A 15,021-nucleotide genomic window follows, 5' to 3' on the forward strand; every position below is an offset into this window, starting at 1 on the left:
GTCGGTCTGCTCTCAGTGCTTACACGTTTGTATTTTACTGCTGTGTAATTCTCTTGAAATTTCTTGCTGTTCAATTGACTTACCTCGATGGAGGCCCTCGCTGACATCACCAAAGCCCTGGGTGACAAAACTCCCAGTTCTATCAAGGAACTTACGAAGGTCTTGATCGAAATGTTCAGCACCATCATGGGGGCTATGAAGGAGATCAAGACTAGCGTCAGTGGTTTTGAGGCGTCTATGAAATTCCATAGTGAGAGCTTTGATGAGTTCAACGCTGAGCTCAAGTCTGTCCGGCAAGAGTTAAGTGAAGCAAAAAAACGTAGTGTTGAAGGTGAAAAGGAACGTCAGCGTTTGAATAAGGAACTCAGAGATGCAAGGAAAGAAATGGTGGACCTAAAACAGTACTCCCGGCGAAATAACCTTGAACTCAAAGGAATACCGCTAACCGAAAAGGAAGACCTTGATTTAACATTGCAGAAGGTGGCCAAGTGCCTGAACGTCAAGCTATCGGATAATGATGTTGACGTGGTGCATCGTGTCCCCACAAAAGGTGGCGGACTGCCTAACATAATTGTTAAATTTAACTCCCGAACTACCCGCGACAAGCTATTGCTTGCCGCAAAAAAGAAAAGGCTGAACGCGTCACTGCTGGGTTATCAAGCAGATAGCCCAGTATACGTGAACGACCACTTGTGCCCAGAAAACAAAATCCTGCTCGGGAAGGCTATTCAGTGCAAACGGGAAAAAAATTGGAAGTTCGCGTGGGTGGCCGATGGCAAAATTCTAATGAGGAAATCTGAAAGCTCGAAGGTTTTGCACGTCACCTGTGATGACGATTTGGTCAAAGTAGTATAAAAGCTGTACTGCAGCCCTTGTTACAACTGAACATAACATAATGACGCCCTCAGTAACCAAAACTGATAGCGTTTCCAAACACAAGAATGTTTCTGTCTTTTACACGAACATACGCAGTTTGAACAAAAACCAGAACTTGCTCCTTGCATCGCTTTCTGCACATGTTCAACCTATCGAGATTATAGCGCTAACAGAAACGTGGTTAAAAAAGGGTGAAAATGCCAACATCGACGGCTACTCATTTATATCCAATTCACGAGACTCACGCACACGTGGTGGTGGTGTGGCCCTTTTTGTTAAATCAGGATACTTGTTTTCTAAACTAGATACCGTTACATACAGCTGCCCAGACATGGAATCCCTGTTTATCAACTTAGAGTGCTCCCTTGTATTAGGGGTTATCTACCGACCTCCAAACTCATCTTATGCTGCTTTTTTAGACAAGCTTGAAACAGTTTTATTTGCTCTCTCGGCAAGCTACAACGTCCCGATTGTTATTACGGGGGACTTTAATATTGACACTCAGAATCCAACGTTTTCAGACTACGAATATTTGCTTGCTTCATTCAATCTTCGAAACTTGATTTCTACGCCCACCCGTTTAACCAGCACTTCAGCAACGATCATAGACCACGTGTTAACAAACATGGTAACCCCGGTCACCGCGAATGTGTTGGACGAACCAATCTCTGACCACCTACCCATTTTCATTTCCATCCGGGCCTGCCTAAAAGCGTACCCAAAAATAACGCTCCTTTTAGAAAAATTGATTACACCCTATTAAGAAATGAACTTCTATCTATCAATCCAAGTAGTCTGTTTCATGACGATGTAAATACCGAGGTCGCCAATCTGATTGTAACACTAAAGACAGCAATCAGTAACTCTAGCGTTACCATATCTTCTCGCTCTTACAAAGCTCCTATCTGTCCTTGGATGACTAATGACATCCTTGCAACCCTAAAGAAAAAGCAATTCTGGTATAACAAATGGAAGCAACATAAAGAAAATGAATACTATTTACGACAGTTTAAAAGATTACGGAATGTCTCAGTGGCGATAATCCGCGTACGCAAAAAGGACTATTACTCCAGTTTGATTAAACATGCGAATGGTGATACAAAAAAAATATGGAAAATTGTACAAGGTGTTACAGGCAATCCCCGCGCGCAACGAATTCTCCCTTTAGCCATAGATAACAACACGGTTGAAAGCTTCGATTCCTACTTTACCAGTATTGGCCCGTCCTTGGTGTCAAGTCATCAAGGTTGTAACGACGATGTATGTCTAGCCAATCCCATCTGCAATACCTTCGTTATTCACGACATTGAGTTAGGCGAGTTGCTATCCACTGTAGCAAAACTGTGCAATAACAAAACTCCTGGGCTGGATGGAATCACGGCGCGTCTGATCAAAGACAACATAGACATATTAGGCCCGATACTGTGCCACATCTTTAACCATTCTCTAGCCACTTCATCCTACCCCTCTCCTCTAAAAACCGCCAAAGTATTTCCCGCATTCAAAGATGGTGATCGATCCGACCCTTCATGCTGCCGCCCGATATCGGTGCTCAGTATAATCAACAACATTTTCGAAAAAATACTTTCCTCTCGAATCAACAACTTCCTGGAAAAATATACAATACTATGTCCGCAACAGCATGGTTTCCGGCAGGGATTTTCCACTTCCACCGCAGTTCAAGCTCTGACCCAAAAACTCAACGCGTCTTTAAATAATAATAAGCTAATTTCCGTCGTGTTTCTTGACCTACAAAAGGCATTCGACACCATCGACCACTGCATTCTGCAAAAAAAATTAAAAAACTATGGCTTTCGAGATAAGAGCTTCGAATTCTTCTCTAGTTACATCAGCAACCGTAGTCAGGTTGTTACCATTGGCGACATCACTTCTTCCGAAAGAACGTTACAGACAGGGGTCCCGCAGGGATCTGTCCTTGGTCCTTTGTTTTTTATTCTATACGTAAACGACTTACCGCTGGCTATCAATTCTGCTGAGATTCTTATGTATGCGGATGATGCAGCATTGATAGTTACTGGGGAAAGTGTAAAAGAGATCGAGATAAAAACAAATGCTGAACTAGCAAATATATCGAATTGGTTCATGTCAAATAAACTTGCTGTTAACGTGAAAAAAACGAAATACATGATAATACATTCACGACACAAGTCGATAAATTTAGACAGTATTCAAGTAAAAATAAATAATTTTGCACTCGAAAGTACCACCTCATTCAAATACCTTGGGGTAGTTATTGACAACTATTTGCACTGGCAAGCTAATATAAACTCAGTTTGCTCCAGGTTATCTTCCGGCTGCCATGCATTGCTACAAACAAGAAATTATTTTGACCAGGAAATATTGAGAATTTTGTACTTCTCACTGGTTCACTGTCATTTATCATACTGCATAGATTCATGGGGTTGGACATACACCACATACCTTGAGCCATTACGGAAATTGCAGAAGCGGTCGATAAAAATAATAACACACTCCAGCCATGATCACCCGAGTGCACCGTTGTTTCACAAACTTCAGATTTTACCCATTGACAGTTTGCGTCAGCAGAAAACAGCCATTGCGATGAATAATGTAATAAGGTATAATCGCCCTTTTAATGCATCCATACTGTGTTCCTCATCCCGCCCCACCAGAAATGCCCTAGCCGGTAATTACAACCTACCCCCGACCAATAACGTGTACGGCGAACGACGATTACAGTTCACCGGAGCCAAAATATGGAATAATTTGCCCCAGGAAATAAAATCGGCTTTCAATTTTCCCCATCAAATTAAAAAACATTTTCTATCTCTTCTTAAGGAACCTCCGTAACCGGTGAAAGCTCTAGAATATAGGATCTGCACTTGGTAATCCTTTATATCGTGGTTAGGAGGTCTTGGGAAATACTATTTGTGAAATACTAGTTACCAGTTGTTATTCTTCTGTACATTTCAAACTGCTTGTATTACCAAAGTTGTATATTCACTGTTGTACTCTTACATGTGTATAAGTATGCAAGTGCATTAGTCTGAGATCACACGTCATCGTACATATCAATAAATATATGCGGATACTATAATGTGCAAACCAAATATGCAAGTGTAATGCCCTAATTTTTTTTTGTACAGTTTTCTTTACCACATTTATTTTGTGCTTAGATTTTGTTTGAATGCCCTGTACTCCTGGTTTACCACTTTTATCTTGTGCTTTTGTTTTTAGTGCCTTGTACTCCTAGATTGGACCCTATACTAGCCTCTGGCTACGGGTCCAAACAGTTTTGTTGGCTTTCATGTATGAAATCTAAATAAAGTGAAAAATGAAATGAAAATGAAATGAACCCAGTGTGCAGTGCTTTGCCTTGTAGTCTCTGACATGTGTTTTTAGAAAAATCTTACGCTAATAAAACGTTGACGGCACGACATTTCAGCAGCTGTTAATTGTTAATGTGGCTACAGTAGCCACAACAAAATTTCACGGAAACGCTGGCGTGTTGCTTTGTCTATTGGACTTTTTTCATATTACCTTGCGCGACTGCAATAAGAGTGCAGCCCATTTTGGGTGAAAGTCCGGACTGTTTTCTCAAGAACGAGCCAAGTAACTGCTACCGTAACACGCAGTATCGAAAAACGAATAGTGCAGTACGTTTCATGTTTCAGAGCGAGTGTTAACGAGCTAGAAGTTTAGGCTGAATATTTTCACACGTACATGTGTTAAGGGAGCCATGAAGAGAAAACACAAGTTTGGTTCATTCAAAAGATTGCCTCATTAGAATCATTCTAACACCACTTTTAACGTAAACTTCGCTCAAATAAGCTACATAGTTAGGAAAAAAGGGTATGGCCATGCAACCCACTAGCTCATTTCCCGCAACAGAACCTATGATGTCATACCAGACAGCTCTGCGATTGGCGGAGGGTGGCAAAAGCAAACGCAAATTCGGCAGAGCTTATAAGCTTGCGGAACGAGCTATTTGCGCTTAAATTTAGGGCACATTCTTTTTAAAGCCGTAAGAATGGTGGGCCAAACAGTGGAAGTTACGTAAGCACACTTAAACATAGAAGTACCGATGCGTACTTCTGTTGGTACTGCGGGCACTATACTTGGTTTAGCTGCACAGGACTGCGGGGCTTTGGGGTTGTTTCAGACGACACTGGCCGATTGACGCAAGCGACGATGTCTTACGCGACCGTATTTGTCGAGCGAGCACCATGTTTTATGAAACGATTGTTTCCATGAACAAAACAAGCCAGGTACAAATACGTTCACAAACATACCAGAGGCAGAAAACGGCTTGCCGCGGTGTGGTGGCGCCATCTAGGTTCACTAACGGTAAACAAAGCAATGTGATGTCATTGCACATCACGAGAACGCCTGCTTTAGCGGGATAATAAAAATTTTAACCTAAATTAATTATTTTCTTATTGAATAAAGCATCGTTTGCATTCGGACAAGCGCTGGGGGCGCTATAAAACACGAAATCTTTCGAATAACAGAAACGTGTGTTTTGTCTTTATGCCTCCTTTAAGGCTGATGCTAGATGCTGTATTTAGTTAGCAGCGTGCATTTAGCATTATAGTGAATTATTTTTTTACTTACTACAGGCGGTACGACGTAAAAGTGTTTATTGTGGACAAGTGGCGGATGCAGCAGAGGCAAGTCTTCCAAGCTGGGCTATTCTACAACAGTGCTATTCAACAAATATTGTGGTCTTTACAGGTCGGCGAATTACCTGGGAGGAGGGTCTTGCTTTCATTTACTTGAATGCTTCTGTTTTGTAGGCATCTCAAGCAGTCAAATGAAGCATAATCGGTTCTCGCTTCATGAGCAGCGCTTTTTTTTATTTTCCTCCACAATTGTGTTTGTGTTTGCTTACGTGTTTGTGTTCGTATTCTTGCCATTGTTAAGCCAGGTTTCTCGTTGTAAATTTGATGAGCATAATAAAAAATCTACGCGAAAGACCCGATGTGTTGTGTTGTTCAATTGTTTTTGGCAAGTCACGTAATTGCTTCGCAAAGTTGATGCAGTTTGTTTATTGTGCCTGTTTATTGTACATGACATTGTACACGAAATTATTTAAAGAGTGCAGATTAAATAAAAATAATGCACACTCGTTAAATAATTTTCTGTATAATGGCATGTATAAAGCAGAATTCGGGCAGCGAGGCAACTCATTAAATAGGCATTGGTCATAAGGACTGGCCAGAAAGCCAAAAATGTGCATGAAAATAGCGTGGGGTCCACCCATAGGCATTATCATGGCAGCATACATTGCCAAGCGTTGTCTAATGTTCGCCTTCCAGAGCTTGCACAATTGTTGGCTTGTCACCTTTCCCAAGCGCCAGCCGAAAAGCCTCCGAAAGCCAGCCGAAAAGCACGCTGAAATCCAGCCGGAAAGCTAGCCGAAAAGCACGAAAAGCCTCATATGGACGTGCATGTGATCTGGACTTAAGCGGTATATTTTAAAGACGATAGTCTTTCTTGGGCTACTTAAACCCAGAAATTTTGGTCTGTCTGTATGTCTGTATGTCTGTCTGTCCGTCCGTCTGTCTGTCTGTGACTCGATTCAGCCACCCGGCCAAAGCAAACCCAAGGCCTGCGCAATAGTCTTATATAGTCACAGCTAAACGTGCCCGTCTAAGTCCGGTGTAATGTTCATACTTGTCAATATTGTTGAAGAACAACAAGACATTACGCATATATAAGACAAAAAATTAATACAGAAGTGATATTTGCAGCGTTCCTTTATAAAAAATCGTACATGTTTGATATTGGCGAGATTAAATACTTCATCAACTGGAGAAAAAAATATCACTCCGCCGTCGCCTGCTGTCGCCCGCGCCACTATAGCTTCTGGCGCCATTTTAAGAAATCAACCGGCAACAGTTACGAAAGGTTCCACTAGATAGGTTCCACGTTCTGCTTGCAACGCACGTGGAGTAGGGAAACGCGGTTCTATAAACGTTGAAGTAGGGTGCCTCGACTAACGCGCGTCTTCGCCGTACGGCAGCGTTCGCATCGATACACCCGGTTTGTAGCAGTGGAACGCGGGAAATGTAAAGTGATTTAAGCAAACCTTTGGCGTCTTTACCTTGGGAGGAGCGTGACGCAAGAGGAACAACATGAGAGGTGAGCAGGAAAGCGAAGGGAGGCATTTACTTCGCAAAAGCCGATAAATACTATCGTCTTTTGACGGCATTTGCAACGAAAGGAGCAGATACGCGGCCAATTTTTTTTTTCATGTTTTGTCTTTACCACAGTACGAAAGTGTAATAACAGGAAAGAGCATGTCACTATATTTTAGTGTGTCAACGACCAATCATTGATGTGTTTTTTCGCATACCGGCACCGCCTTTCGCGGACTAGTGGAGTTCAATAATATCTGTTGTATGTGTGCAAAGCGTTGCCTTTGGCTCATCCTCTATTTCCTCTATGTCAACAAACTGTACAATCCTCGTTGTTGTGCAGCTTTGCCTTTTTTTGGAACTATTCCTCGATTCTTTGGCCACCCTCTTTTGTTATAATCGGCGCTCTGCATTTGCCTAACCGCAATTTTACTGAAACCATGTCTGTTCGACTAAACAGCTAGAAATATAGTGATATTTAAGAAACCTGCAACAATATGTATACTCAACAGCAGAGCAATAAAGTAATCAGCAGATTGTATGCGAGCAAAAAACTAACAAAACACCATACCTTGATAAAGAGTACGCACATTCCCTTGCTTCATTGCCATATCATATAAATGTGCCGCAAGTACAATGGAGCGCAGTTAGAAGGTTTTCGCGCGAGCAACGACCGAGAAGAGCAGCAGCGCAGAATCCTCTTTTGTGAAGAAGGTTGTGTCAGGCCGCTTCTCGGACTCTTGGCCTTTATATGGGATTTTTATGCGGTGCGTGTGGAACTTAGGAACCGCTTAAAAGAAGGGGACAAAACACCAGCTTTCGAAGATCTACCCTGACAATTTTGTTACCGCCGGAGTATCTAAGACGCAACCAAGTCTGTGTTTGATCACAACGAATGCAAAGCTTAAAACTGAAAGGGTGGCAGTTTGGTAGCGGGGGGAAATGTTTTAGCATTTTAGCGACAGAAGAGTGCGAAATGTTGATTTTTATGGTTCATGGGACAGCCGGTAGGCCCCTGGAACGCTTGGCAGGCCGATGCTCCAGCGATAACCTTCAAATTTTGTGCTACTGTGCTTCATAGCTGGATAGAAAACAATGCGAAAAAGCCTTGCGTGCCTAACACCACTTCCCGCCATCTTTTGGTAGAGATTACTGGGTAATCTTTACCAAATTACTGGGTACGCCACTGGCCCTTTGGCACATAACGCTTGGCTCACCAGTGAAGTTGACCGGTGATAACGTCGATAACAGCACTCTGAACATGACACCAGCGTTATTTGAAGAATCCAAAAACCTCTAAATCTTTACCAAAAGCATGTCTTAAGCAAGTTATAAATGTGAATTTCAACACAGCGTTGTTTGCTTCTAAAACATGGCTTCGCAAGCAAGGATTGCACAGTTCACGGAAAATTGCGCAAGACGAAAGCGTTTTTTATACAGCAGGTTTACAGATGTGTTCAAAAAACGATTTTTTAAACTGCGAAAGTTTGCTCTGTCGCATAAAACGGTGGGGGCAAGTGTGTCTAAATGTACGTAAACAGGAAGTTTTCACTCAGAAAGTCTATAGGCTCCGGTGATACGGCCCAAACTCCCAGCGTCTGTAGTCGGGCGCGGCCGGCTTGGATTGAGTCCCACACTATGTAGTACTTGCTGTTGGGAACGTTGGAGGCCACGGCAAGTCCACAGAAGATGGTGAATGCCTGTGGTAGATGCCGAATAGTACAACTGGACATGTCCGGCCAAACGGAGCCCGTCGATCCGGGGACCAGGTGTGGGTGACAGCTGGTGTAAGAGCAGCCCCGACGCGAATCCTCCGTAGCGCCACCTCCTCACGGCGGGTGAGCCCACCAGGGAGGTTTGATCCACACGGTGGAATAAGTGCGCGTGTGTAGCGCCGAGGGTCTTCTTTGTCGGTGGCCAACGTTGACATTGCTTCGACTACTAATAAGGGCAGTGTATGCGTCGTGGGAGGTATACGAGTAGCCGCATCCGCCTGTTGCTGTCCAGGGTTCGACGTCCTCTGGGCGAAAGTAATCTTCACTCGGAAACTAAGGGTCGCAGCCTTCGCGTGGATGGTTTGGGACATGGGCACTCGATGAAGTACTTTCCGGAGGTCTCGGACTGCTTGCATTGAATCTGTAAATATGTTGACAAGTTGTGATTGGTCTGGCCTCAGAAGCTCTATTCGCCCCTAGCGCGAACACAGTCGGCTCCTGGCGGCGGCGGGACGAACCGCTCCTAGTGTGGATGGCGCTCTCGCGTCGTCTGCTTTTTCACATTGCGTGCGGCGCAAGACGCGTGCTGCACACGACAAAACAACCAATATGTGTGTGCGTTTGGCAGTAAGCAATGACATAGTTACCTCTGCTTGTGCATTTCCTCTAGAAACGTAATAATCAGCGGCCGTTGCGAGTTAATGCGCTGGTTTAATTCCACGAAACATCGCCCTGGTCACCGCTTGAGTGTGAAACGTGTTATAAACATTGCTTACACGCATTGCACTTTTTGTATGGTTGAGTGCAGTCGTCTGCCGTTTCGGGAACGTCGAAGGGTGCTTTTTGAAGGTGGCGTGGTGATTATTTAACGGATAAAAGTTTAGTATGCGAAACGGGTAAGAAGCGACAAGGCCTGTGCATACGCGTGCAAATTCCACACCCTTGTAAAATTGCGCTGTGTCCTTATAGAAAGAAGAAACAAACAAAAACATTTACACTGGACACGACCCGTGCGCTATCGCCCATACATTACCGGACACGTATTTTGCACCCGCAAGCGCCTGTGTGATCGTGTCCTTCCCGTACCTTTTCTAAAATAAATACCATTTTTGGACAGTCGTTGTTTAACTGAGGAGGAGGAATAAACATTCATTCAACTGTATCAAGTTGCCAATTTTACGTATTATTTAAAATACGTTTCAATGGATGCGCAAGAGTATTTAGGGGAAATTTTTCGGTAAAATTAAGCAGTTGTGAGTTTGCATCTGTCATGTGGCATTTCGTGTGTCATTTTCATATATATCATTTTCAAATCCGACATGAATCATCTTGTCCAGAAAGGTGTCTCACTCAGCATAACCAAATGCCTAATATGGTCACGTCTTAACCTCTTAAGCTGGACCTAAGTTTAAAGAAAGAGGAGAAAACGCGTAATATAGTGCACGTTGTTGCTCACATATGTGAGGGGTGTGTGCCATGACTCACTGTTTTTTTTTTTTTGCCACAATGCTTGCTTTCAATACAATTTTGAAAAAGGCGAGCCACAATTCCTGAACAATCCCGGACCAAAGGGGGGTTAATCAGTTTTGAAAATACGTACTGCTTTTTCACCGCTACAGAACACGACGCCTAGTGTAGTTTCGATTGTAAGCAATACTGATAACCATAGTTTGGCTTTTCGCGTTACATGCGTTCTCTTCTCGCTGCTCTTGCAACGTTGGCGGGACCCCCCCCCCCCACTTTCCGAAAAAAAAACTAAATGCACAGAATTTCATTTTTTAACCAATCCTCAAGAATTAAATGCCAAGACAAAGGTGATATTCAGTTTACAAAACAAAGTAGTTACCGGGAACCCGTTGCGCTGATTCGCAACGAGAAATAAAAGGGAAATGTTTTACTACATCTGCAACAGGGCGACTTCATTTATTGCCATCTTTAGGGACCTTATAGGCAAGAATGCAAACACATCTCGTTGTTGCAGGCACCTGTTAGATTTTAAAAGGAACGCAAATGGTCAACAGAGCAGCCGTAACAGAGAATTTGTGCTCACTGTGATGTCCCAGAAGCTTGGTTTGCACACTGTAAACCTGCTTGTCACTTTGCGAAAATCTAGCTAAACATGATATGTTGATTGTACTGCGCGCGATGAAAATTCAATTCGCAAGTTCACTTGCGACGAAAGCCGTAAATAAGTGATCCGAAACCGTTAATCATCAAAACTTCCTTCAGAGTCGTTAAAATTTCATTTAAAAGACCCGTTAGAGCGGTTACATTTATATCTCTGCGCTAATAAAAATTCAGTAATTTTATGTTGCTTTTTGAACACACAAAAAAATATCGTAAGCTCTTAGAAAGAATTTCGGGGCAGTTAAGTAGTGTTACCGTTTCAGGTCATCCCACAAATGCAAGAATGCGTCATGCTACCAGTGAAAGCGATTGCGATTGCCGTTGTAAACTGAATTTCAGAGCTCGAGGCTTCCTGATTTGTTTCTATTTATGCTTTTATTGAAGGCTCAAAGCCATAGTCTGGAAAGATCGAGCTTGCTACGAGCCACAGCGTACAAGTTCATTGTCACAATTACGGCCATTCTGATATTCCCGATGAGTCGTCGCTTTTTTTGGCGTAGTAATGAAAACTGACTGCCGCTTCCATGCTATACATTGAACGTTGAGGAACCGAACTACACCATGCCACTCTTGTTTGCACCTTTCGTGCGCACATACTGCGGGAAAAAGGCACGGAGCGCGCCCACAGTGTGCATTCTTACAGGCCGCTCGGCGGAGCATCCACACTAGCAGCGCGACGCTGTCGCCACCTACATGTTGAGCTCGCGGCGAATAGTCGTCAAGGCGTCGAAAATCGCTTTGAGCTCAGCAAGTGTTGACGGGGGCCTCTCAGGGGCGTAGTAATGGCAGGTTTGACAAAATTGCAAGGCTGGGTTTACGACGGTTGTGGTAATAAGGCTTCCTGAAATACTGGTGTCGACGTAAAACGTATCTTGGCCAGCACTGGATGAGAGTTGCGGCGCAACACGGCTTGACCGACCCATAGGCGTGCAGTCAGTAATTAATATTCGGGTCCAAGGAGGGGGGTTCTGAAGACGGATCTGGCGGCGTGCTAGTTTGGAGGCCCATATACCACCTTAAAGCAGTCAGAGATGTGTACACCTGTGCTTTAAGAGATCGTGCATGTCGCCGCTGGTGAACCAACTCATCTATCGTGTTAAGGCCATCTTCTTCCTGTAGTGCAGAGGTGGGCGTTAAGCGAGAAAGGCAGGTAATAGTACTCATGGCTTCTCTATTGATGGCCTCTAGACGATCCCACTCCACTCTTGTCATGTACTGAATGTGAGCCTGGTATGTGATACATGGCTGCAGGATTGCACGTACAAGAAGCCGAGCCATCTCTGTGCGACCTCCTCCCGATTTCATGGAAATCCGGCGAACTAGATGTAGCAGTTGAAGGGCGTGCCGGCGAGCTTCCCCGAGGCATGGCGTAGCTGAGCCGGAGGCCGCAACTTACAGGCCAAGGATGCGGTAACAAGTAACTTCCGTCACTAGCTCCCCATCAAGATTTAGTAAAATGGGTCGGTTTTGCAGTTTTGTCGAGCCCTTCGATTGCCGACGATAAGTAACACGGTCTTATCTCGGGATAGCATGAGCCCCACGCGTTTGCACCACGTGTCAACCGTATTTAAAGCACTCTGAAGAGCGTGTTCTTGATCCGCAATGTCTGGAAGTGTCGACCAGAGCATAATGTCATCCGCATAGATGAGGCATTTTAGATCTTTCGATGCCCCTACTGTCCAAGCGAGTGGGAGAAGGGCATCGGTGCCAGGACCGAGCCTTGTGGTACCCCGCGCCATGTTGAAAAGGAGCCCACCGCCTGTCCTGAAGCTCTAATTGAAAATGTGCGGTGTGTTAAAAACGACTCTATAAAGGACACCACAGGCGCCGGGCACCCAAGCTAGCGGAGTATCTGTAGGATTGCTTGATGGCTCACATTGTCGTGATTGAGAGAGAGAGAGAGAGAGAGAGAGAGAAAAAAAACTCTTTATTAAAGAGAAAAGTGCAGAGGGGTTTGCCGACATCAATTCGCCGGCATGCTACTCTGCGGGGAAAGGAGGAGAGGGAAAAAGGTAGTAGGTGTAGTGAAGAAAAGGAGAGTAGTAGTAGTGAAAAAAAAATATAATCCTTCTTCAGGGTATTGAGTTCAAAGGCTCTTGAGATGGAGGAACGACTACAATTTCGTGGACACACCAATGTCCTGGAGGAATTGGAATAGCGCGGACAAGATTTTGCGCTGAGCGGAGGGAGAGGGCCATGGTCCAAGAACCAATCTTAATGTCAATGGTCCAGGGTGGAGGCAATCAATTTTATGTTGTAAACGGCACCTTGAGTCGGCATAGGCACAGCATTCCAGTAATATGTGTTCAACAGTTTCAAGTGAACCACAATTGTCGCAATATGGGCTTGATGTCTGGCTGATCCGATGTAGATATGAATTTGTTAGTGCTGCATTAAGACGAAGTCTATGCAGCAACGTCTCCAAGTGGCGGGGTAGACGCTCTGGCAGCCGCATTCTGACATATGGGTCTACGGAATATAAAAAGCCGTAATGATGCTGCTGCAAGGACCATAAACGGTTCCTTTCCGACAGAGCTAGTGCCTTCGTCATTGTGGCGGCATCATGCTTCGTGAAGAAAATCTTCGGTCTTTTTCCACGAACACGGCTCCCTGATCGACAGTTACAAGAACATCGGCGACGCCTTCAGCGTCAGCGTGATCGGAGCCCAAACGGGTGAGACCAGGCAGGCGGCAAGCGTACGAACCACGGTGCCCAGCCAGGCGGAAGAAGTGGCGGTGGCCCTCGCCATCGCGGACCCCAGAACGAAGACGGTGCTGTGCGACTCGAGAACGGCAGTGCGCAACTTTGCGAAACACCGAGTGTGCAGTGCGGCCGCGCGCATCCTGCGCAAGGGCGAAGCCAATGGAGTCATCACCAGTGCAGTGATAAAGTGGTTTCCCGCACACGCGGGCGAAGGAGTGGCGAGCTCGCTGGGGCTCGCCAACCACAACGAGACGGCCAACGCCGTGGCGCGTGGACTCGCCGGCCGCGCCCTGGTAACGGCCGCCGCCGAAGTGGTGGATCACCCCCAGAAGGACATCATGGACACTTACAGCGAGGTAACCCTGCGGTACCGGTTAGCCAGAAGAACGATGGCCCTGCCCCACCCTCGTCTGACGCGGGAGGAGGCGGTGGTATTACGCCAATTGCAGACTAATTCCGTGATAACCCCAGTGTTAGCAAAGCACCTGTGGCCAGAGGTATACATAACAGACTAGTGCAGACTGTGCGGGAAGGAGAGGGCCACGTTGGCCCACATCCTGAAAGACTGCGAGTGCGCGAACGCAGACAACAGTGCAGACGTTCTCCCGCCCCTCATGGAGGAGGCGAAGAGATCCGAAGACTACGGCCTCCAACATACGGCCATCCAGCAGATCCTAGCGGCGCTCGAGAAGCAGCGACCGGACGGGATGGAAGCAGAAAGGGTTAACCCGAGTACGCTGAAGCCCGCCGCAAGCGGCTCTCCCCGCTAAGAAGGCGTCCGGCCACGTCGCCCCAAGAAGCCGCCTAAAAGGGTGGGATGATAGGGGTTACTGCAGGAGACCCATTAAAGTTGCTCTCTCTCTCTCTCTCTCTCTCTCTCTCTCCCTCTCTCTCTCTCTCTCTCTCTCTCTCTCTCTCTCTCTCTCTCTCTCTCTCTCTCTTCTGTCTTTTTCTCATTTGTAGGCTCCTGCGGGCAGCCTCGTCCGCTTTCTCATTTCCCATGATGCCGCTGTGGCCTGGGAGCCATTAGAAGGTAACGCGATGTCCAGCGACGTATGCCAGATGGTGCAACTACTTTACGTCGCGCTGGACATGTTCGTGAAAGCTGAAACAGCTAGCGCGTTGTAAGCTTTGAAGTGCTGCTCTCGAATCAGAGAAAATGGTCCAACATGTCGGCGGCTGGCGTAGAATATATCGAAGTGATTCTTTAATCCCGTAGAGCTCCGCCGACGCAGGCGAAGTCGGTCGCTCAAGCCGATATGAAAATGCTTTTTCACTTGATGGAATGAAAATTCCCAAGGAGCTGCACTCAGGTGTTGCCGATCCATCGGTATAAATGTGAGTAGTTGCCGAGTAAAATCTGTTAATGTGTGCAAGCGTCATCTGCAGCAGGCCAATTTGAGGTATATGTTTTTTTAATCAATTCCGGGTATGAATGATTTTATCCGTAGAGGCGTCAGATTCAAGGGCGGGAAGT

The 15,021-nt window shown here is 45.5% G+C and overlaps 1 protein-coding gene across 1 annotated transcript; it reads left to right on the forward strand.

The window, feature by feature from the left end:
• The first annotated feature begins 87 nt into the window (after window positions 1-87).
• On the forward strand, window positions 88-14,466 carry LOC144178054 (uncharacterized). The gene is made up of 2 exons (XM_077705586.1): window positions 88-293; window positions 13,462-14,466. The coding sequence occupies exons 1-2, from the start codon at window positions 88-90 to the stop codon at window positions 14,057-14,059; spliced, it is 804 nt and encodes a 267-aa protein (XP_077561712.1). The 3' UTR covers window positions 14,060-14,466.
• The last annotated feature ends 555 nt before the right edge of the window (window positions 14,467-15,021 follow it).

Source organism: Haemaphysalis longicornis, unplaced genomic scaffold (assembly GCF_048455015.1).
Source record: "Haemaphysalis longicornis isolate Haplotype H1 unplaced genomic scaffold, Haemaphysalis longicornis Haplotype H1 scaffold_395, whole genome shotgun sequence".
Lineage (NCBI taxonomy): Eukaryota > Metazoa > Arthropoda > Arachnida > Ixodida > Ixodidae > Haemaphysalis > Haemaphysalis longicornis.